The 22,718-nt window shown below is 54.7% G+C and overlaps 3 protein-coding genes and 1 non-coding gene across 8 annotated transcripts in view; all 4 read right to left on the bottom strand.

The window, feature by feature from the left end:
• The window catches only part of PTPN6 (protein tyrosine phosphatase non-receptor type 6), a 21,794-nt gene extending 18,455 nt beyond the window's left edge, over window positions 1-3,339 (bottom strand). The window contains exon 1 of one of the 2 annotated variants that reach the window (XM_032159486.2): window positions 3,157-3,339. In XM_032159486.2, the coding sequence (XP_032015377.1) occupies window positions 3,157-3,170 (14 nt within the window). In that variant the 5' untranslated portion in view covers window positions 3,171-3,339. The remainder of the gene's footprint in view (window positions 1-3,156) is intronic. The other variant, XM_032159488.2, reaches the window with a different exon arrangement.
• Window positions 3,340-3,875: 536 nt separating this feature from the next.
• Window positions 3,876-6,185, bottom strand: CUNH12orf57 (chromosome unknown C12orf57 homolog). Of its 2 annotated transcripts, none has more exons than XM_032159484.2 (3): window positions 5,643-6,185; window positions 5,293-5,382; window positions 3,876-4,107 (listed from the first exon to the last, which is right to left on the bottom strand). In XM_032159484.2, exons 1-3 carry the CDS (start codon window positions 5,692-5,694, stop codon window positions 3,956-3,958), a joined length of 294 nt encoding a protein of 97 aa, XP_032015375.1. In that variant the 5' UTR covers window positions 5,695-6,185; the 3' UTR covers window positions 3,876-3,955. The 2 variants fall into 2 exon arrangements, with proteins under 2 accessions (XP_032015375.1, XP_032015374.1); XM_032159483.2 differs by having other exon boundaries at window positions 5,206-5,382; window positions 5,643-6,025.
• On the bottom strand, window positions 5,958-6,022 carry LOC116473975 (U7 small nuclear RNA). The gene has a single exon (XR_004370736.1). It is a non-coding gene; the product is annotated as a U7 small nuclear RNA (small nuclear RNA).
• Window positions 6,186-7,512: 1,327 nt separating the features above from the next.
• Window positions 7,513-22,101, bottom strand: ATN1 (atrophin 1). Of its 3 annotated transcripts, none has more exons than XM_032159467.2 (10): window positions 21,375-22,101; window positions 15,804-15,992; window positions 15,519-15,656; window positions 15,254-15,367; window positions 12,299-14,280; window positions 11,793-12,015; window positions 10,715-11,411; window positions 8,826-8,969; window positions 8,295-8,475; window positions 7,513-8,102 (listed from the first exon to the last, which is right to left on the bottom strand). In XM_032159467.2, exons 2-10 carry the CDS (start codon window positions 15,828-15,830, stop codon window positions 8,069-8,071), a joined length of 3,540 nt encoding a protein of 1,179 aa, XP_032015358.1. In that variant the 5' UTR covers window positions 15,831-15,992; window positions 21,375-22,101; the 3' UTR covers window positions 7,513-8,068. The 3 variants fall into 3 exon arrangements, with proteins under 3 accessions (XP_032015358.1, XP_032015357.1, XP_058299498.1); XM_032159466.2 differs by having other exon boundaries at window positions 12,299-14,283; window positions 21,375-22,100; XM_058443515.1 differs by lacking the exon at window positions 21,375-22,101 and adding an exon at window positions 21,134-21,153 and having other exon boundaries at window positions 12,299-14,283.
• Between the last annotated feature and the right edge of the window lie 617 nt (window positions 22,102-22,718).

Below are 22,718 nucleotides of genomic sequence, written 5' to 3'. Positions count from 1 at the left end.
GTGAGCCACCACGCCCGGCCCAATAAATTTTTAAAAAATTAAAAACCATACAGATCAAGATCAATGGTGATACAAGGCAGTCTGGAAGCGCAAACAAGGCAAAATAATCTGTAGAAAGTTCTTGAACTTCTCTGAGCCTCAGAATCCCCGCCTGACAAATGAGCCTAACAATATTTCCCAAATACTGATGTGAAAAGCTGGTAAGTGGCAGGGTTTCAGTGCTGCCAGCTTTTACATTATACTATTAATCCTCAGGCCAACCCTACTTAGTAGGTGTTATTCACTCAATTTTAGAAACAGAAACTAAGACTCAGAGATGTTAAGTAATTGGCCAAGGTCACAAGCTAGTGAGTGGGAAGGTGGGTAAAACAAGGCTGTCAGACGCCGAAGCCTGGTGCCCTTTCCCCCAACAATCATACCGCAGCAGACAGCGTCAGGGGGCAGATGGGATGGGCACTGCCACAGCCCATGATGGAAGGTGCAGGAAGAAGTGCTCCCCCAGAGGCAACATGGGTCAGGGCAAAGAGGTGGCATGCACAGAGTCCACATGGGCAGTGCCTGGCTGTGAGCAAGCCGTGTGGCTGGAGCAAAGTTGTTCTGAGAGGTTGGGACCCTGCTGTAGAGGGTCATTCAAGGCGAGGCTGAGAAATCAAGGATGAAATCTGCACCAGGGGAGGCCTGGCCAAGCTACCTGGCAAGAAAATGACCATGGAAAGGATCAGGGACCAGAAGACTCAGTAGGAACCCCATCGGTGGGGCCGACAGTGACAAGATGTGTACTGGGGCAGGGGCAGACGTGAGTGTGAGAAGCAAGAATCAGCAGGGCTGGGGAGCCACCCACCCACAAACTCGCCAGTACTCTGTCTGTAAGCAGGTTGTCACTTTTTCTTTTTTTTTTTTTTTTTTTTGAGATGGAGTCTCTCCCACTGCACTCAGGCTGGAGCGCAGTGACGCAATCTCGGCTCACTGCAACCTCCACGTCCTGGGTTCAAGCAATTCTCCTGCCTCAGCCTCCCTAGTAGCCGGGACTACAGGTGCGCACCACCGTGCCAGCCTAATTTTTTCTTTTTTTTTTTTGTATCTTTAGTTGAGACAGGGTTTCACCATGTTGGCCAGGCTGGTCTCGAACTCCTGACCTCATGATCCACCTGCCTCAGCCCCCTACAGTGCTGGGATTACAGGCGTGAGCCACCGCGCCCAGCCGTTTGTCACTTTTTCTTTCTTTCTTCTTTCTTTTGACCGGTTGTCACTTTTTCTTTTTCTTTCTTTCTTTTCTTTCTTTCATCTTTCCTTCCTTCCTTTCTTCTCACTCTTTCCTTTTTTTCTTCTTTCTCTTTTTCTTTCTTCCTTCCCTTCCTTCCTTTCTTCTTTCTCGCTCTTTCCTTTTCCTTCTTTCTTTTTCTTTCTTTCTTCCTTCCCTTCCTTCCTTCCTTCCCTTCCTTCCTTCCTTCCTTTCCTCTCTCTCTCTTTTTGACACAGAATCTTGCTTTGTCACCCAGGCTGAAGTGCAGTGTCACAATCACAGCTCACTGCAGCCTCAATCTCCTTGGCTCATGTCATCCTCCTGCCTCAGCCTCCCAAGTAACTGAGACCACAGGTGCGTGCCACTACGTCCAGCTATTTATTATTAGTAGTAGTCATCGTCGTAGAGATGAGGTCTCTCCCTATGTTGCCCAGGGTGGTCTTGAACTCTTGGGCTCAAGTGATCCTCCCACCTCAGCCTCCCAAACTGCTAGGACTACCACATGCTTGGGCCATCATACCCAGTATTTTTTTTTTTTAATAGAGATGGGGTCTCTCTATGTTGCCCAGGCTGGTTTTAAACTCCTGAGCTCAAGCGATCCTGCCCCCTCGGCCTCCCAAAGTGCTGGGATCACAGGTGTGCGCCACCTCATCTGGCCAGGTTTTCACCTTCAACATCCCAGCTCCAACAAGGTCTAACCTGCTGTGGCCCTGCCTCTGCTCCACTAGGGTCCTCTGCCACGGGCACACTGTCCTTTTTTTGTTTGTTCCCACATTAGGGCTTTGTGCTCACCATCTCCTCTGCCCAGGGATGCTTGACTCTTGATCACCACATCACATGGCCGGCTCCTCTTCCTCCTCATCCGGGTCTCAGCTCAAATGTCACCTCCTCAGGAAGGCCTCCCTGATCCCTCCAGCTAGTAATGTCACCTGCACACCCAGTCACTTGCTAGCACATGAAGCTGGTTCTTTTTTTTTTTTATTTGAGATAAGGTCTCGCTCTGTTGCCTAGGCTGGTGTGCGGTGGTGCAATCATCGCTCACTGCAGCCTTGACCTCCCGGGCTCAAGCAAGCCTTTCACCTTAGCCTCTCCATAGCTGGAACCACAGACGCGTGCCACCACACCCAGCTAATTTCTTATTTTTTGTAGAGACAGGGTCTCACTACATTGGCCAGGCTGGTCTCAAACTCCTGGGCTCAAGCAATCCTCTTGCCTCAGCCTCCCAAAGTACTGGGATCACAGGCGTGAACCACTGCACCCGGCCAAGGCTGTTTCATTTTCTGTGTAATACTTCTGAGAATCTACAGTGATCCAATTTACTGGGTTATTTGTTCGGTCTGTAACCTCCCACTGGAATGTAAGCTCCGTGAGAGCAGGGACCATGTCTGTCTCGTTCCCTCCAGTATTACTAGCATCTGAAACAGCACCCGGTGCATAATAGATGCTCAACACGTACCTGTTGAATGAATGATGCAGGGGAAGGGGTAGTGAAAGGAAACAGAAAGAAGAGGGGACCAAAGTCGGATGTTGGGAAGTGCGGAGAAGTTGGCTGGGCATGGGAGGGCCTTCGCGGGTGGCCTCTGACTGCTATGTTTGAGTTGTGAGCTACCCAGGGGAACAGGTCCTAAGCAGGAGGCAGAAGCAGGAGCCCAGAGGCTGGAAGTAGAAATGCAATGGAGAGAACAGATACACACTTGTCCGGGGGAAAATGTTAAAGATGGGGCAGAGGGGCATGAGTGAGCCTGGGGATCCTCACACCTTGCGGGAAGGGGAAGGTTCATAGGGACCGGAAACAGGCGCAGGGCAGCGGCAGATCGCACTCACGCTCACACACGTTGGAATGAGCATCAACAAGGCCCTCCCTCCCCCAAAACTAACAGGAGACTGGGAGTCAGGTGGTGCCCGGGACTTACCCACGAGACAGCATGTCTCTGTAGGGATGGGGAAGTCACGGCGGAGGGCCGCAGGGGGCGGGGCTAAGCCAGTGGCACAGCTGTGCACAGTGGCCCAAGCCAGGTGAGGAGGAACCGCTCAGAAATCAGCCACTTCCTCCTCGATCCTGCCTGCCAGGCCAATGGCACTGCAGGGACAAACCCTGGACTAATAGTCTCCAAGAAAAGGACAGGTGGGGCGGGGCTGGCCTGAGACCGCCCACAGCGGCCAGCTTCCCTGCAGCCCCAAAGCGGGAGTACAGCAGGCCCGCCTGCTGGTCCAGGGCCGCCTTCCCTCGGGAGAGGAGGAGCCACCTGGAGCTCAAGCTGACAGAGCGGCGGGACGTTGGATAAGGGAACAGACCAGGAAGTAACCCTCGCTGAGGGAAGAGCAACCAATGGGGGGAACCTCTCAGTAGGCGGAAACCAAAGAGCCTAAGGGAAAGCCCTAACAGCCCAATTCCTCAGAGAAGGAGGTGCCCCCTGTGCAGGCCCACCCACCCAGGGCGCTGAGGGACCCAGTCCAGCCTCTCACCTTGCCCCGGGGGAAGGGGAGGAGCCTCAGGCCCTCACTGGGGCAGGGTTAGGCCCAGCCGGGACTATAGGAAGGAGCTGTTCAGGGGGATGGGGCCTGGAAAGGCAGAGGGAATCCGGGAAGGAGAGATAGGGGTTGTCAGGTCTGCAAAGACTGACACCAAGGCTAAGTCACAGGCACGTTTATTATTGTCTGGAACATCAAGGCCTTTCCTCCCCTGGCAGTGGCACAAGGGAGGGCCAACTCTCAGGAGGCGGCCACGCTGCCACCAGCAGCAGGCCCATGGGGTGGCAGGGTCATGGGCGGCAGGAACAGCGCCTTCAGCTTGCCTGACAGGCTGGCGATCTCAGGGTCCTGGGCTTCGTAGGACTTGACCAAGCGAGCAAACTTAAGGACACCTGCAAGAGGGAGTGGGGGGTCAACGCTTCTCCTAAGGACCAGCGTGCCTAAGACACCTGGAGGGGGTGGTAGTTTAAGCATGAACTGCTCCCCCACTGGCTGGGCAGCTGTTCGCAAAACAGGACGCATGCAGGCCTCTGTCCCGTGTGGTTTGGATGATGACACTTGGTCTACACTGGGCACAACCAGATGGGATGCAGTGAATGAAAAAATGTCCCAAGGCAGTGTGCTTCTTGCTCTCAGGTGAACCATTTTAGCAGTTTAGTCACTGGAACCCCAAGAATGAACACAAGACCCCAGGTCTGTAGCTGGAACTCAGGAAGGCTATGGGGCAGCAGAGCTGAATCAGTCAACACCTTTGCGCAACACCGGGATCTCACCAAAAATTTAACCACCAACCCCCAAACAAAAATTAGCTGAAACACCCTGGAGAGACTGCAGCCACTGCTGTCATGCAGACATCTCACTAAAAGGTGACACAACAGCATTTAAGTCCAGCTCTGCTACTCTAGAGTCTGCACCGTTAGAGTTTGCTTCCTCATCACAAAATGGAATAATAATATGATTAACAGTACAGGTTGACCATCCTTAATTAGAAAATCCAAAATCTGAAATTATGAGTGCCAATGTGAGGCCGAAAATGGAAAATTCCACACCTGACTTCACAGTGGGGGGTGGGGGGGACTGTAGTCAAAACGCAGTCAAAACTTTGTCTCATGCACAAAATTATTCAGACTATTATATAAAATTACCTTCAGGCTATGTGCATAAGGTGTGTGTATATGAAACAAAACAATTTCGTGTTCAGATTTAAGTCCCATCCTCCAAGATATCCATGTATATGTAAATATTCCGAAATCCGAAAAAACCCAAAACACTTCCGGTCCCAAGCATTTCGGATAAGGGATACGGAACCTCTACTGTACAAAATGCAACTGGGGCGCACAAGCTCAGGGTAGACCCTGGGCTCTGAGTGGCAACAATGTTAGTCAGATTGTGGCTGCCGCCGTGTGGCGAGAAAGGGGACAACCGCTCATGGGCCCACAGATTCGGCGCCCTCTCCCGACCCAACTCCCGCCTTCCTGCGTCTGACCCACCTTCCCCGTCGCAGCTGAAGCCATAGGCTTTGATAACCTCCTGCTGGATCTGCGTGGCCACGGGCAGCACGAATTGCAGCATCTTACCCATGTCGTTGCACGCATTATCCCGAGCCTCGTCCATGCGCACTGCATTCTCCGGGGCGGAGAACGCCTGGATCACCTCCGCCAGGACCACTGCGCGCCAGAAGCATCCCAGGAAGGCGTCGGAGAACGGACAGCGGGCCCAGCGGAGAGCGCAGGGAATTAGTGGATTGAGGCTGTAGGTAACCCAGTAAGATCCCGAGTCTTGGGGGCAAGCGCCCCACTTAGAAGGACGGTACCCGGCGTCCACTACCCCATTTTCCCGGCGGACGTTGCCAGGTTTGTCGCCCCACATCCTCCGCCCTCATCCTCCCCGGACCCGCAGCCCACGTTTTAACTAGGATAATTCTCACCCTTGGCTTGCTCAGCGCTCAGGGCCGCAGGTTGGGTCGTCGCGGACGCCATACAGCGTCTTAAGCTGTAGGCTCAGAGATGGTAAACGGAAAGCTCAAGGATAGAGAGCCACGTCTCACAAACCCTCCCCATAAGCCAGAGGAGGCGGAAAGAAAACAGCATCCGGCGTAGCCGGAAGGCCCCAGGCGTGGCTAATTCTTTCTTCCCCCAAAGCTTACAGCTGCATTTACGGTAGTAAAACTACCCGCTGACGTAAACCCCGCACACGCACACCAAATATCAAAAAATCTGCTTTTAAAGACAAACTATAGAATAAGGGCTTTCCAGTAAAAAATACCAGAAAGCCTACTAGACAAATTCTAAAAGAGCTGTAACACTACTGCATTTGTGTCTGGAGAGAAGATGGGATATGCATGAACTCCACAGTTGGTGAGGGTGAGCTTAGGTGACGTTTTTCTTGTTCCTATTACTGCATAAACAACGACGCATGTTGTAACTTTCAGTAGGAAAAATACTCTAAGGAACTTACTTAAGTCATTCTAGAGTTCGCGAACATTTGCTCTCAGCCCATGCAAATGAGCTCGGTGCTGATTGGGTGAGAAAGCAGCCAGTCACAGCCCCTTCGTTGTTGTTAAGCCCGGAGACCTGGATTCCGCAGTAAAAGCCCAGAGCAAAAGCCGTTGTCGCACTTTCCTAAAATGGCCTTGTCTACTGATGGGCGATGGAGCCTAACGCCCGGCCCCATTTCCCTTCCCTTCCAGGCTTTTGAGATTATCACCCACTCCCTTCTCAAACTGTAGGGTGGTTAAGGATGCCAAGTACTAATCGCCTCGACCTATTAAAACTAGCCCACCCCGTCCCCGCTTTGTCTCATGCCGCTTCATAACCGGCTTTGTTTTTCGTTTTTGAGACGGAGTCTTGCTTGCTCTGTCGCCAAGCTGGAGTGCAGTTGGGGGGGATCTTGGTTCACCATAACCTCCCCCTCCCGGGTTCAAGCGATTCTCCTGCCTCAACCTCCCAAGTCGCCGGGACTACAGGCGCGCGCCACCATGCCCAGCTAATTTTTTGTTTTTAGTAGAGACAGGGTTTTGCCATGTTGGCCAGGCTGGTCTGGAACTCCTGACCTCGTGATCCGCCCGCCTCGGCCTCCCAAAGTCCTGGGACTACCAGCGTGAGCCGCCGCGCCTGGCCTCATAACTGTTTCTTAAACTATTCCACGGAAAGGTTTCAGGACGCTGAAGCCTTTGTTCCAGAGGACTCTGGTGGCTCCTAGCAGTGAGACCTGTCTGAATAGATTCCTAGACCTGACCATGTCAGAGGTGGGCCTATCCCAGGCCTCTAGTATTTGGTTGGTTGGGGTTTCCTTTGTTTGAGATAGGGCCTTGCTCTGTCACCCAGGCTAGAGTGCAGTGGTGCAATCATGACTCACTGCAGCCTCGACCCCCAAGTGATCCTCCCACCTCAGCCTCCTGAGTAGCTGGGACCATAAGTGCACCACAACGCCCAGCTGATTTTTTTTTTAAGATGGGGTTTCTCTATGTTGCCCAAGCTGGTTTCCAACTCCTGGGCTCAAGCAATCCACCAGCCTCTTACAGGCATTAGCCACAGAGCCCAGGCCGAGGCCTCCACTGGCGCGCAGTGGTCCTGCCTAGCCTTGGGGCAGGAGGGAGCACCAGCACCCGTGGTACCGCCTCCAGCTGAGTCAAGGCTCTGGGCTTTTCAGGAATCCCCTCTCCAATTCTTCCCAGCCCCCACACCCAGTTCCTTAAGAAGGTCTGGTCTCTTCCCGCTTCCCTGCCAGACCCTGGCTGCGGTTCTTTCTAAGCACCGCTGCACTGAGACCCAGCCTTACCCCCATATCCCGCAAAGAACAGTCACAGCCATGTTCCTGGGGAGTTGTGAGGATGTTTTTGTTTGGTTGGTTTTGGTTGGGATGTTTTTTTAAGAGCATCATATAGATATTTATATATATAAATTATTAATGTGGGGAGGGGGCAAGGGGCGTACATTGCAGAGGGGGCGCGCACACAGGGATCGGGGAGGGGCAGGGGTGGCACACGATGCTACACAAAACAGCCACATCTAACAGATGAAATAATCACACCAACGGGGCAGGGGAGGGGCGGCGGCCACGGGGGTTGGGCATGGGGGAGGAGAAAAGCAGGGGGGACAAGGAAGAGAGACCTGGTCCAAGATTCTGTGCGCTTTCTGTCCCCATCCTCGCCACCTCCCCACCTCTGCACACCACACCGGGCCTTGGCCTTCTGTCTGTCCCTCCCTCCCCCACTCTCTGTCCAGCAGCAGAGGCCCTGCAACTGAGCAGCACCCTCTTGGCTCTGGGTGGCAGGCCAAGGGCGGGGTGGGGGAGGGTGGGGGTGCTCCAAGGTCCAATGTAGGAGCCATGGTGCTCTCTTGATCGCAGGTTCTACAGTGGCTTGTCGCTTTCCTTCTTCAGGTGACTAGGGAAGGGGCAGTGCATAGTAGAGAGGTAAGAGACTTGAGACCAACCCTGACCTCGCCCCCTCTTACCGAAGGGGTTGGGAGAGGAGGAGTTCCCTCGCCCAGGAGCACAGTACCCAGCCGTACCATGTCCACAGCCCCTCCCAGGCTCGCTGAGCCCATGTCCCCTGGGCTGGGGCACCCTAGGGTACCTGTAGTAGTCCTCCTGGGCAGGCAGCGGCACACTGTGCAGCGGGTGATGGGCATGCAGCCACTGCTGCTGTTCCAGCGCCAAGCGCTGCAGCTCAGCTGACTGTGCGTGCATGGCCTGCAGCTGATGAGCTGCCGACATTGGGGCAGAAAGGGAGGCCGGCAGGTCCCGGTAAGGGGCAGCTGTGAGCAGGAAGCGCAAGGGGCACATGACCAATGGATAACAAGTAGCTGCTCTGGACCAGGGGATAGCCAGCTCCTTTACATGCAAAGTTAATGAACTAAAAAGTCAGGTAACACAGCCAGTTCTGTAAGTTGCCAGTGGTAGAGTGGAATTGGGATTCAAACCTCTTAGGCTGACACCAAAACTTGTGCTTCTCTTGGGCAGAGCTTCAGCTCTCCTATTCCCATGCCCAGCTCCCTTAGGTACCTCCTCATCCCTCCCCAAGACCAACTAGGCCCATCCCCCCACCCAAATACCTCCTTTCTGCCCTTTTCTCATTAGAGCTGCCTACCCCAACTTCCACCCTTACCAAAGAGCTGGTGACGAAGAACTTCGTTCTCGTGCAGAGGGTGAGGAAGCAGGGGGTTAGGGAGAGTTCCAGCTGGGTAGGGGATCCGGGTGAGGTGAGACCCTGAGGCCAGGGGGTCAATGAGAGGGTGCACCGAGGCAGAGGCTGGAGGGCAGAGAAGAGGAAGGTGTCACCAGAAGGCAGGTTTAGGGCAAACCATGCATTTGGGTGAAGGGATCCAAGCCTGGGAACTGAGTCAGACAAACACAAGGAGCTCCAAAGTGGAACAAAGGCAGAGTGGAAGAACTAGAGACCTGGCAGGGGTGGACAGGCTGAGCCCTACTGGAGGACGGACATATGGATGACAGAGCACAGGAGATTATAGTCATCAGAAGGGTCTGAGGGGAAGGACAGGGAGAGGTGGACTGCTTGAAGGAGGTGGAAGATAGAAGTTTAGGAAATAAGAGAAGAAGAGGCCAGGCGCGGTGGCTCAAGCCTTATGATCTCAGCACTTTGGGAGGCTGAGGCAGGCAGATCACCTGAGGTCAGGAGTTCAACACCAGCCTGGACAAGATGGTGAAACCCTGTTTCTACCAAAAATACAAAAAAATTAGCCAGGCATGGTGGCACACGCCTATAGTCCCAGCTCCTGGGGAGGCTGAGGCAGGAGAATCGCTTGAACCTGGGAGGTGGAAGCTGCAGTGAGCCGAGATCGCACCACTGCATTCCAGTCTGGGCAAAAGAGTGAGACTCGATCTCAAATTAAAAAAAAAAAAAAAAAAGGAAGCCAGGTGCAGTGGCTCACACTTGTAATTCCAGCACTTTGGGAGGCCAAGGCGGGCGGATCACAAGGTCAAGAAATCAAGACTATCCTGGCCAACATAGTGTAAACCTGTGTCTACTAAAAATACAAAAATTAGCTGTACTTGGTGGCACGCGCCTGTAGTCCCAGCTACTTGGGCAGGCAGTGCCTGCTGAGGCAGGAGAATCGCTTGAACCCCGGAGGCAGAGGTTGCAGTAAGCTGAGATCGCACCACTGCACTCCAGCTTGGCGACAGGGCGAGACTCCGTCTTAAAAAAAAAAAAAAAAAAAAAAAAATGGTGAAAGGATCGTAAGTAAAGCTCATTATTGCCTATGACACCCAAACCCAAACCTCCAGGGCCTTTTCTAGAAAGTTACAGATCTAGAGATGGGGAAGAACATGAAAGACCTCCCACAGGGAGAAAAGGAGAAAGTGGCAAAAAAGAGTTGAATCCAGAGAAATCAGAAAATAGGTTTGTGGGTTGAGCATGGTGGCTCACGTCTGTAATCTCAGGACTTTGGGAGGCCAAGGTGGGTGGATCGCTTTGAGCTCAGGAATTTGAGACCAGCCATGGCCAACATGGCGAAATCCCGTCTCTACCAAAAATACAAAAATTGGCCAGGTATGGTGACACACGCCTGTAATCCCAGCTACTCCAGAGGCTGGGGTAGGAGGATCACTTGAGCCCGGGAAGCCGAGGCCGCAGTGAGCTGTGATTGCGCCACTACACTCCAGCCTGGGTGGCAGAGCGAGACCATGTCTCAAAAAAATAAGTAAGAAGATAGGTTTGTGAAGGGCTTGGGAGAATGGGGCTGTGAGGATAGAAAGGTGTGTCCTTCAAAGGCTCCCGCCTGGGCCTCTGTCATGGGTAGGACACTAGACTATGGAGAGGACTGGGCTGTGGGGAATACAGGCTTTGTGGCCAGGGAAGGCCATGAGGAGACAAGGCTGAGAGAACGTCAGGGAGGCAAAGTTCAGGGCAGCAATCTCAGGAAAGGTTCATGCCAGGCCAGGGGAGGAACATCTTGGCCAGAGGAACGAAAGAGCCCAGTCATGATAGGGGGAAGGTGGCCCCAAAGGGCCAGGGCAAGGAAGGAGGGGTCTCACCTGCATGGATAGCATCTTGCTGGTGCAGGTGCAGGTGCGAGTGGATGTGGGAGTGCTGGTGGTGATGGGGAGTCACATTGAGCATCTGCAGCCGGGCCAGCGGGTCATTGCCCAGGGCCGCCACCCTTTCTGCGTGCTGCCTCTCAGCTGCCAGCCGCTCAGCATAGGACATGTCAGGCCGCAGGGCTGGCCCAGCTGCCAGCGCTAGACGTTCTCGCTCCAGAGGCCCCAGGCTCGGATGAAAGGGGAAAGGGTGCAGGCCAGGTGGGCCAGGCTGCAGAGCCAGGCCCCCATGTCGGGGAAAGGGATCCAAGCCCGGCCCAGGGACCCCATGTAGGGGTTCCAGCTCACTAGGCTTCACCTCGAAGCCAGGCTTGAGGCGGTCACGGAGGTCTCGTTCACGGGCTTCCCGTTCCCTCTCCCGGGCAGCTGGATCACTGCTGTACAGGGCCGGGACATTGTAACCCAGGAGCCCCGGGTCCACTGCCCCCAGGGGCACGTAGAATGGATGGTTGCGATTGCCAGGAGACATGACATGAGGCCGGGCATATTCACTGAGAGTGCGCAAGGCTGGAGTGTCAGGACCCAGGTAGGGGGGCACTGTAGCCACCGCACTGCCCGGTTCAAATGGAGGGCGATGGGGCACTGGGCCCAGAGATGGGCATTCCACCGGAGCACGGCCCTCCTGAGCCAACTTCTGTGGGGTACAGGGAAAAGTGGAGTCAAAGCGGCAGTTATGAAAAGAGGTGGCTGGTTTCAAGCTGCCCATTTGTTTCGACAGCCGAATGCCAAAATGCCTCAACTCATTGAAACTCTGCCCACCTGGAACTTAACTGCGACCCCCCCCCCCCAAATATTTGCCCTTCTTGGGATCCACAGGTAGTCCCATCTGAGCACGCCTTTTCCCAACCCAGGAATGCAGATTGCTCTCGCTGAAAACCTTTTGGGCTCCATTTCCTGGGCTGCAGTGGTACCTCCCCTCCGACAGGTGGCGACGTGACTCGCCCGCCCACCGAGCCACGCAGCGCAGCGGGAAGGAGGGAAAAGAAGGCGGTGGCGCAGGCAGTGACGCACTCACCACGCTGCGTTCAAGCTCGCGCTCCTTCTCGCGCTCGCGCTCTTTCTCGCGTTCTCGCTCGCGCTCGCGCTCCTTTTCTTCGCGCGCGCGCTGCTCGGCCTCGCGCCGCACCTTCTCCACCAGGTCGGCCCGCTTCTTGGCCAGCTTGGAGCCCTCCAGTGGCACGAAGTACAGGTCGCTGCGCGCGCACGAGTTGAAGCCGCGATCCAGGTGTTTGTTGAACCTGCCGGGCGTGGAAGCAGCGCGCGCTCAGCCGGTGCGAGCTGCCCGATGGAGCCCGCGGCGCCGCGGCCCCGGCGAGTGCTTGCAGCCCCCGCCTCAAAACCACCCCTGCAGGCTGTGAGCTGCTGCCGGCCTCACTGGCCACTAGGCATGGACGGAGGAGAGGGGCGTGCTTTGCTAAAACACTACACCAGCGCAACGCCCCTCCCTGCTACTCCCTCCCTCGTCGCCGCCTTGTCGTCGTCCCCCTCCCAGGCCCACCTCCGCCCCACTTGGCCGCTCACCTGGCAGACTGACTGGCATGGCTGGGCACATCTACCACCTTGGGAGGGGGCGAGGGGCTGCGGGCTGGGGGCACCGGGCTCTCGGGGGTCTCATACTCCTCAGCTGGCTCCTGTTTGATCTGTGTGGCGCTCAGGGGCGGCCCTGAGGCAGGGGCCACAGGTGGTGGTGGCAGAGATGGCAGGCCTGAGGGCCCCGCAGGTGGCAGGGGCCCAGGTCCCACGGTGGGCGAGCCTGGCTTGAAGGTCCCTGGGCCTGCAGGTGGCGAGGTTCCTCGATAGCCTGGTGGGGTCCCCGTTCGGAAGGAGGGAGGCGACCCGGGTTTGTATCCGGGTGGGGTGGCTGTCTTGTAGGCCCCCGGGGACAGGGCTCTCTTTCCGTACGGTGGGGGCCCAGGTGGGGAGGCCGTTTTGTAGCCTGCTGGCGAGGAAGCCACGGTGGCAATGACCGTGGAAAGGGTAGCCGAAGAGGTGGTGACCGTAGGCACCGGTGGGAAAGGGTAGGGTGCCCCTTGAGGGCCCTGGGAAGGGGAGGGGTGTGAACATGGGTAGGACCCTTGAGAAGTGGAAGAGGAAGAGTTGGAAGAGGAAGAGACTGGAGGGCCATTGGGGCCTGCTTGGCTGTAGGACACCTGGCTGTGAGGTGGGGGCAGGTGTGCTGGCCCTGGTGGGTAGGGCCTCAGAGACCCCAGGGAGGGAGACATGGCGTAAGGGTGTGCGTGGTGGGAGCTACCGCCCTCCAGTGGGTGGGGAAATGCTCCAGGAGGAGGGGGCCCAGAGCTTCCGTGATGCTGCTGCTGCTGCTGCTGTTGCTGGTGGTGATGGTGATGTGTTGAGGCTGGTGCGTGGGCGGTGGACTGGGCCCCAGTAGAGGGAGGGAAGGGGCCTGGATGGGCACTGCTGTTGGCTAAGAGGCGGCCATAGGGAGGAGGTGGTGGGGGACCCTGGCTCCACACAGCCTGGGATGGGAGAGAAGGCTGAGTATACTTGGGGGGCTGATTGGAGACAGAGAGGCTTGTTGGGGGAGGGAAAGAGTGAGGGTAACTGGGCAATGCCTGGGAAGCTGGGTAGGGGGAGGCAGAGGAAGAGGAGGAAGAACTGGAAGAGGAGGCTGCTGCAGAGCTACTACTAGAGGATGAATAAGGAAACCTCATGGGGGGCGCTGGGGCAGAAGAAGAGGAAGCAGGAGGCAGAGAGTGGGGTGAAGGAGCCAGAGTTGGGCCCTTCTCTGGGCCAGGAGGAAGTCCACCCATACCCTGTCCCATGGCGTGGGGAGAGGGCAGATGTCCAGGTAGTGGTTGGGCCCCCAGGCCAGGGGGAGAGGCTGATGCATTGTTGAGGGGTCTCAGGGCAGGTGGGGGAGGCAGGTTCGGTGTCACATGGGGGAAGTTGGCTGGTGGTGGAGCAGAAGGTAGGTTCCCACCACCCACTGCAGTGGTAGGCTGCTTTGTTGGGGGAGCACCACTAGCCCCAGAGCTTGATACTGAAATGGGAGTAGTGGGTGGGGGGTGCTGCTTACCCCCATTAGGGCCCCCCACTGATGAGGCAGCCCCTCCCCCCTTGGAACCCATTGGGGGTCCAGACAAAACTCCACCAGTGCCCCCAGGATAGAGCTGTGGGTGAGGGGGAGGGGCCCCAGGAGGAGCCTGGAACATTCGAGATGTGGGGGGCTCCATGGGAGCATGATACCCAGTGGGTGTCACAGAAGGATGGGGTTCAAAGCCAGCCTCTGGCTGTCGAGGGGTGCTGTCTGGCGGTGGAGGGGAAGGAGGAAAGAGTGGAGGTTGGTGGTAGGGGCGGGCTGGGCCCTGGGACAGGCCAGAAGATGAGTCGGAGTCATTCTCCACACTTCCGGGGCTGTAGATGCTGGGGGACGTGCTTCGGTTGTCCTGGTCAATATCCCTAGGGTCGCTGCTGCCATCATCATTAAGGCTCCGCCCGTCCAAGCTATCCAGATCGGAGGGAGACTGTGGCCGAGGAAGTTCCTGCTGTAGAAAAGGGAAGGCTCATTTTTTCTCTTTTCCTTTCCTGCTTCCCTGCGATTTGGGGCCTCTCTTGCATAAAATCATTTCCCCTCACAGCACACTGTTGTACTGTGATGTGGTGAGTACTCTTGCTCAAGCCCACCTCTTACCATCTGGGGATTTCTCACTTTCCTCACATTCTTGGCTGCTCCCTAGCAGCCAGTCTTGTTTCCCTCCTGTAAAACCCTATTCCTTCTTCAAGGATCCATCTCAAGCACCTTGTCTCTACCCACAGCTGACTCCAAATCCCTGTCTTACACCATCTCATAACCACCACTTTAACCATCCTCCATCCCCCAAGCTCTTGGTTCTTAGACCATTCTGGCCGGGCACAGAGGCTTACACCTGTAATCCCAGCACTTTGGGAGGCTGAAGCAAGCGGATCACTTGATGCCAGGAGTTCCAAACCAGCCTGGCCAACATGGTGAAACCCTGTCTCTACTAAAAACACAAAAATTAGCCGGGCATGGAGGCTCATGCCTATAATCCCAGCTACTCGGGAGGCTGAGGCACAACTGTTTGAACCCAGGAGGCGGAGGTTGCAATGAGCTGAGATTGTGCCACTGTACTCCAGCCTGGGTGACAGAGCAAAATTCTTTCTCAAAAACAAACAAACAAACAAAAAACAATAAAAAGAATGACCACTTCTGCATTTTCCTTAAGATTTATTTGTTCCTCCCACTAAGACTTCTCACCCAGAGACTAGAATCCCCCAACTCTTCTGGTCCCCTTTGGCCCTGCCTGGTCATCTGGTGGTCTCTCAAAGCTCTAAGAATCTCTCTGGCATATTATAGACAGAACTGCTCTCATAAGCACTATGATCTGGCCTTTCTCTTATGTCCCAGGAGAGATCCAGCTAAGAATAGTGAGCATAAGGAAGTCTGAGAAAAGAATGGTCACAAGATGGGTCAGGATGGCGACAAGGGTCTCCCACCTCAGTTTTGGTCTTTTTTGGCGCATTGGTCTCCTCACTTTCACTCTCTGAGATCTCCTCACTCCGACCCTGCTTGTTGACCTTTGGGGTGGAGGTTTCCTCTACTCGGGCCTTCTGTTAGAGAGAAAGAGAAAATTTCTGTCTTTTCCCTACCTCCCAAGCTCCACCGTTACCCTCTGCCAAACAGGAAGTTCCCCCCACAACACACACACACCCTCAGCCCCAGTGCCTGGGCATCCTGTGGGAGGACCTGAGGACAGAATACCTTGGCCGTCTGCCTGGACTTCTCAGCTTTACCATCACTGCTGGACGTGCTGACCCCTCCAGGGGAGGCCCGGCCCCTCGATCTCAGTTCTTCCCGGGGCCCAGGGGCCTCTTTCTTCCGTCCACTCCTCATTGACATCTACAGGAGGAGGAAGGAGGTAGGTAACACTGTTCTTTACATTGCACCTAACTTTATGGTGCACGTTATTTGTTCTTCTTCTCTAGACCCTTCCTCCTAGCTTGCCTGCCCCGCCCCTCATCTTTCACCTCTCTCATTTTAACTCACCGAGTCTTTATTCTGTCGTGTCTTCATTCTTCAGGCTGTGGAGACCCCATTCTCCTCTGCCTGGGCAGCTGAATACAGAAGCTTCTCTGCTCCACCCCAAGTTCCCCACAGCTGTGGTCTGGGAAGCAGGATCTCCAAGTTTCCAGTGTAGGCACCTGGAACTTTTGCAGGATCTGTTTTCAATGAAACCTGTTAGAAGGAAACCATCAGAGTCTCCAGCTGGGAGAACAGAGTCACAAAGGAATACTATTGTGCTCGTTAGAGAACTGAGCAAGCGGCCCAACCCTAAGCCTTTGGGCCAAGAGATACAGATACCACAAGCCATTGCTGGCATGCCCCATGGGCTACCTTAGCTATCAAAAAGGGAGGCAGACTCTGCTCAAAGTATAATCTCTTTCATCTCTGCAGAGGGCAGAAAATTCGGATGCACCTACAAGCCCCAATCCAGGAGATTACACAGTTTTACCCTTCATGATTCCTAAAGGATATTTGTGAACACACACATTCCACAGAGCCTTACAAAGGAACATAAAGAAATGGAGTGGGGCATGGTGGCTCACGCCTATAATCCCAGCACTTTGGGAGGCCAAGGTGGAGGGATCACAAGGTCGAGAGTTCAAGACCAGCCTAGCCAACATGGTGAAACCCAGCCATGCGTGGTGGCACGTGCCTGTAATCCCAGCTACTCAGGAGGCTGAGGCAAGCAAATCACTTAAACCCGGGAGGCAGAGGTTGCAGTGAGCCGAGATCATGCTACTGCACTCCAGCCTGGGTGACAGAGTAAGACTCTGTCTCAAAAAAAAAAAAAAAAAAGAAAAAGAAATGACGCTGAAGTATTAATTTATTGAGTACCTTCTTTATATCAAGCCCTCACATACATGATTTCATTTAATATTTACAACCAACCCTGAATGGTAAGCATTATTACCCTCATTATATACGTGAGGGAACTGAGGCTCAAAGATTGTGATTGTGACTAGCCCAACCTCACACGCTGAGGAACCAGTGACAGAGCCAGAATCAAACCCACGTCGGTGACTTCAAAGCCCATGCTCTTTCTTCTATACTTTGCTGTATTCTCCTCAGAAGTTGCTGGGGAGAATTCTCAGAAGGCCTAGATCAGTCACAGAGATATGAAAAGAATCTTTTCTCACATCAGAGTAGGTAGAAGAAGAATGTCCCATTCTATAATACAAAGGAACACAGCCCTACCAATCCCAAGACTAAACCTAGGTAGCCCCAAATTGTAGAATTTCATTTTTGAGAGCCCCATAAAGGACTCATTCTCTAGTACTTGAGCTCCCTAAGGCTAGAGGAAAAGTCAGAGTTTTCACATAAATGATTAAAGACTCAAAATATCCGTGAGCAAACAATACAGATGTACCAGTTTTTAAGCCTATCCTCCTACTTGGTGTAGACTGGGTTACACAGCTCCTCACAGCCAGTCCATCCATATCTGTCTATCAGCAGGTAGGCAGGTATCTAACTTTATCCAAATCCCTATAGCCAGCTGTATTCATTTGCACTTGTTTGTATTTCTTGCTAAGTGTCAAGTCCCTGCAAATTACTGATTGTAAGATCTTTTGAGAGCAAAAATGGTATTTTCTTACTGTTTTCTTCCTTTCAACTGATGTGTGTGCGCTTCTCTTGTGATTGACCTTTAAACCCACTAACTTCAGTAGGTCTTTCTTCCTGAATTAAGTGCTGCTAGCTCCAGTGGGAATAGACTAAGCTTACCCATCTATTCTATTCTGAGTTGGAAGCCTGCTAGGTAAACGGCATGTCCATATTCTGTAGTGTATTTTTCCCAAGGAACACAGTAATTCTCACCTCCATGGAACCATACTGATGCAAGCAGTAAGGGGTGAGTCTAACCTTTCCAGGAAACTTCACAATTTACTTAGAATCACAAAATTGCTGGGACAGAGCCTGTCTTCTGAACTTTCAACTGATGTTCTGCCTAGTAGACGTGTCTTTTTTTTTTTTGAGACAGAGTTTCACTCTTGTTGCCCAGGCTGGAGTGCAGTGGCGCTATCTCACTCACTGCAACCTCCGCCTCCTAGGTTCAAGTGATTCTCCTGCCTCAGCCTCCTGAGTAGCTGGGATTACAGGCATGCGCCACCACGCCTGGCTAATTTTTTGTATTTTAGTAGAGACAGGGTTTCACCATGTTAGTCAGGGTGGTCTCAAACTACTGACCTCAGGTGATCTGCCTGCCTCAGCCTTCCAAAGTGCTGGGATTACAGGCACTCTGAGCCACTGTGCCCGGCCAACTAGTTTTCTTTACTTTTTTTTGAGATGGATTTTCGCTCTTGTTCCCCAGGCTGGAGTGCCACCTCCGCCTCCCAGGTTCAAGCCATTCTCCTGCCTCAGCCTCCCAAGTAGCTGGGATTACAAGCACACACCACCATGCCTGGCTAATTTTTGTATTTTTAGTAGAGACGGAGTTTCACCATGTTGGCCAGGCTGGTCTCGAACTCCTGACCTCAGATGATCCACCTGCCTTGGCCTCCTAAAGTGTTGGGATTACAGGCATGAGCCACCGTGCCCAGCCTTTTTTTTTTTTTTTTTCAACTACAGCTATTTTACCACATTTTTTAGTTGTTGTGTAGACTGGTTTTAAAATACTATCAACCAAAAAAAAAAAAAAAAAATCCAAAGAACAACACCCACCGTAGCAAAAGAGGAAAACAATCTTAAACAAAAAGCACAACAAAGATGACTATTTGTGATTGGTGTATTTTTGCCGGCCCTCCTAGAGAAGGGTGTCCATATCCCTTCACCATCACAGAACCTGTTCACCAAGTCAGTTAGGTTAAGGGATCCAAAAGGTCAGAGAAACACAGGAATGTACCTGAGGAACACAGCAATCATAGTACGCCCTTCTTTTTTAATCACCTGAAATCTGATAAAAACTAGCAATGAGTAGCTTTGAAGGAGAAAAACAGTCATAAAAGAACAAGAAATCCTGGGGATAAGGAGTGGCAGAGGAGGAAAGGAGTTAGGGTTGGATTGTGTGTGTTTCTAGACCTGGGTCATGTTTTAGCACCAGCCTACACTCCTAGCAGGCAATCATTGTAACTAATATTACAGAGCACCTACTCTGTATCTGGCCGCATACTAAGCACATTCACCTTCATTACCTTACTTTATTTTATTTATTTATTTATTTATTGAGACGGAGTCTTGCTCTGTCACCCAGGCTGGAGTGCAGTGTCGCGATCGCCGCTCACTGCAAGCTCCGCCTCCCGGGTTCACGCCATTCTCCTGCCTCAGCCTCCTGAGTAGCTGGGACTACAGGCGCCCGCCACCACACCCGGCTAATTTTTTTGTATTTTTAATAGAGACGGGGTTTCACAGTGTTAGCCAGGATGGTCTCGATCTCCTGACCTCATGATTCGCCCGCCTCGGCCTCCCAAAGTGCTGGGATTACAGGCGTGAGCCACTGCGCCCGGCCGTTACCTTACTTTAAAAAGAAAATGATTAAGACCAGACTGGGTTGGGAGGAAAGTGAGAACTAGAAAAAGAGCCCCTAAGTAAGAACAAGAAAAGAAGAGAGACATACGGGATGTCAGAAGGAATACAGTGGCGTCACAAGCTCTTTGGGAGGGGCTCGCAGGCTAAATTTCAGGATCATTGGCCCAGCCCCCAACATCATTCTGGACCGGCCAGACTAACAAACCAGTCCGAAGTGACTCCTAGATAACAATGCAGCCCAGACCAGCAGATAACGCACTGGCCTAAGCCTTCTGAGAATCAGGACCTTCAGAGATCATCTCAACTACAGCCCCTTCATCTTAAAAGTGAAGCCTGGGCTCAAAGAGAAGTGACTTGCCCAAGGTCACAGAGGCACAGCCAGGTCTAGACACAGATCTCCTGGCTCCTGTTCTATACTATTTCCCCTGCATGAAGCTGTTTCACAGCCCTCTGTCCTGGGCCACCCTCACCTGGGATGGGCCTGGGAGCCCAGCCATTTCTACAAGGTCAGGGAAGAAGGCCAAAGGTTAGCTGAGGGAAGGAGGAAACGGGTTAGGGAGGCTCAAAGAGGAATTCAAGTTTTAGAAAATGAAAGAAAGTGCAAAGAAGCAAAAAGACAACTCTACAAAAAATAGCATAATAAGGGAGGTAGAGGTCAGAACCAACTGCCAAAAGATGGTGTAACCTGAACAGAAGCGTTTTCATCCTCCCATCATGCCCAGGTGGAGAGACTTGGAGAAACACCTATGATCTGCAAGGAACCGATCTACCTGTTCCAACAGACTGCAACATGAAAGGGTGGACACCGTGGGGAAACTCCCATTCACCAACAGATCCAGAAACATCCTCCAAAACCCAGCCCAGAGTCCCAAGGGCATAGCCACAGGCTGAGGTCCAATAAACATTCGAAGCCCCCCCAACCAACTGGACATCCCACTGGATCACTACCATAGCAACACAGTGGCAAAAGGTGCCCCTCAAGAGACCATCCCAGGAGTCCATCTGGCAGCCACCCCCTACCCCCTCCCAGTTGCCAAAGCAACTCCTACCCTCCTATAGCACCTCAGGGAAGGGAGCTTAAAGGTACCTACCCTAGTCGAAATAAGCCCATGCACAAAGGGAGATCTTTGAGCTCAAAGCAGTAACTAAGGCCTCCCTATATAGATCCCTATATAGACCAGGGGCAGCGGACGCTCCGGAAATTGGAGGGTGGAGGGTGGAGGTCGCAACTTGCTTGGAGTGCCTATGAGGTTGCTCAATTCTCATTTCCATCCTCCCAGAACCCCTTTCTTCCCAATTCTCCCTTCTGTGTTCCTGTTTTCCTCCTCATTAGTTTTGGGACAACCCACACTACTGGGCCCCAGTGCCCTCTCCAAGAAGTAACTATGTCTGGGATGGGGAAAACAGGGTCAGAGGTGACCTGGAGTAGGGGAATGAAAACCGTCACAAAGACATGGCCTTCCCACTTCCACGCTGGAAAACCTCCGGCTCATCTCAAAAATGGACCTCTCTTTGCCCAAGCCTCCGCTTCCCCCAGCTTCATCAGCCACAATCCCTCTTTCCACCTACCACACCCCTTTCCCGTTTCCCACTTCCCGTCTATTCCTAAAACCCCCAACCCCAGGCTCCGGAACCCGTGTTCTGGGCCTTTGGAGCTTTTTCCTGGAGCCTTCATGCCCCACCTCGCTGCCATCTCTCCTATCCATTCTGCCTTCGCCCGGAACCCCACTCACAGCATCCCCCGTTTTCCTCCGCCAACCCTGGCCTCGATGTTCCTCCTCTTTTGGGTCTGTGGGTCCCGGATACCCTCTGGCCCCACAGGCCTCCTCCGGATACCCTCCCTCCTTCCTCACCTTCCCGATCCTCCCGAAACCCTGGCCCCCGATTCTCCTCAGCGGGCCCCACCCCCTGAGCCCCCGGCCTCAGGCCAAGCAGAGCCCGCAGTGGGGGGGCGGGATTGGGAAAATAACAAATGGAGGCGGCGGCGGCAGGAGGGGGAACTGGGAGGGGTGGGGGTGGGGAGCCGCAGGCCGGAGCCCGGGCGGGACAGAACCCCGCGGGCTCGGGGCCCAGGCGGCCGCAGACCTTCCTTACCTGCTGATAGCTCGGGACGGCTGGCTGGCTCCGAGCGGGATTCTGGGCTCCGGCGCCTCTGGGGGGCGGCGGCGGCAGCTCCCCCGCCCCCCTCCTCTTCTCGGCCTCAGTCGCCGCCGCGACGACGGCGGCGGCGGGCCCGACCCCCCCGGAGGGCGGCCCCCATCCCCCCTTTTCCCCGCCTGGCCCCAATCGCCCGCCGGCCCACGGAGCAAACCCCGATCTCCGCTCTGCTCCCCACCTCCCTGGGCTTGCCGCCTCCCCCTGGCCGCCCGGAATGCCCCGGGCCGCGCCGCCCGCCCCCGCCGCGCCGCCCGGCCCCGCGGCCCGCCCGGCCCTCGGCGCAGCTCCGACCCGCCGCCGCCCGCGCCCGCCTAGCGCAGCCCGCACCCGCGCGATCCGGGGCCCCTCGGCCGCCTCGCCCGCGGCCCCCGCCCCTTCCCCGGCAGTCGGCTCCCTCTCCCCCTCCTAGCCCCTCCCCGAAGCCGCGGTCCCTCCGAAATGGCCCGGCTCGAGGCCCCGACCCGCCGCGGGGCTGCGGACGGGCTGGGCGGTGCGTCGGGCGACTCGCACAGGAAAGCGGACGGCGAAGGGAGGGAGCCTGGGAGAGGGGGATGGGAGAAGGGAGGAAGAGGGAGAAGGAGGGAGCGCGGAGGAACGGCGGAGAGAGGGGCCAGGAGGGAGACGCGAGGGAGGGAGCGCGAGGCAAGCCGCGAGGGGGGAGAGGGGGGGAGCCGGAGAGGGGGAGGCGCCGCGCGAGTTGGCCGAGGCCGAGGCCGAGGGGGCCGGGGCGCGGGGAGGGCTAGCCGTGGCGGAATGTGGGGAGCCCGCGGGCCCGGCGCGGGAGAGGGCTAGGTAGGAGGGGCTGTGGGTGGTGAGGGCAGATGAGGGGAGGCTGAAGTTTGGGGGCGAGCGGGTCTGTGGCAGAGGTGAAGTGGGAGGAGTTTGGGGGATCCTGGGGTAGAGATTGGGATAATGGGATTGGATTGGAAAGATGGAACTGCCTGGGGGCTTTGTGGGTGCCTAGTGAGAACTGAGAGAAGCTTGGGGTGAGGGGTCTGTGGCAGAGATGGAGCCAGAGGGGTTTGGGGGCTATTATCAGAGAGAATGGGATGGAAGTTTGGGGTCATAAGGAGGGAGAAAAAGTGAAAAGATGACATACATAGGAAGATGGGGCTTCTGGAAGAAGTAAAGCTTTTGGGGGTGATTAGTGTTGGCAAAAGAGTCAGAAATATAAGAATTGGGTGTGGGGGGGGATGAAGGAATGCTGGAGAGAGAGAAGTCCAGAGGAAACGTCAGTGAGGAGAGAGGAGGGAACGCGTGAGGAACCTTAAGAAGGGATGA

The sequence above is a fragment of the Hylobates moloch genome, unplaced genomic scaffold (assembly GCF_009828535.3).
Source record: "Hylobates moloch isolate HMO894 unplaced genomic scaffold, HMol_V3 SCAFFOLD_8, whole genome shotgun sequence".
In the NCBI taxonomy this organism is placed as follows: Eukaryota; Metazoa; Chordata; class Mammalia; order Primates; family Hylobatidae; genus Hylobates; species Hylobates moloch.
The sequence above is the reverse complement of the archived record's forward strand: the minus strand, read 5'-3'. Positions and strand labels throughout refer to the sequence as shown.

Excerpts from the sequence above, each read along its gene's own strand:
- ATN1 (XM_032159466.2), bottom strand. The coding sequence starts at position 15,830 with ATGAAGACACGACAGAATAAAGACTCG. Across the intron at positions 11,412-11,792 it reads GCGAGCTTGAACGCAGCGTG|AAGTTGGCTCAGGAGGGCCG; the intron begins GTGAGTGCGTCA and ends TGTACCCCACAG. Across the intron at positions 8,476-8,825 it reads TCTTCGTCACCAGCTCTTTG|CTGCCCCTTACCGGGACCTG; the intron begins GTAAGGGTGGAA and ends TCCTGCTCACAG.
- CUNH12orf57 (XM_032159483.2), bottom strand. The coding sequence starts at position 5,694 with ATGGCGTCCGCGACGACCCAACCTGCGGCCCTGAGCGCTGAGCAAGCC. Across the intron at positions 5,383-5,642 it reads GAGCGCTGAGCAAGCCAAGG|TGGTCCTGGCGGAGGTGATC; the intron begins GTGAGAATTATC and ends TCTGGCGCGCAG. Across the intron at positions 4,108-5,205 it reads CTTCAGCTGCGACGGGGAAG|GTGTCCTTAAGTTTGCTCGC; the intron begins GTGGGTCAGACG and ends TCCCTCTTGCAG.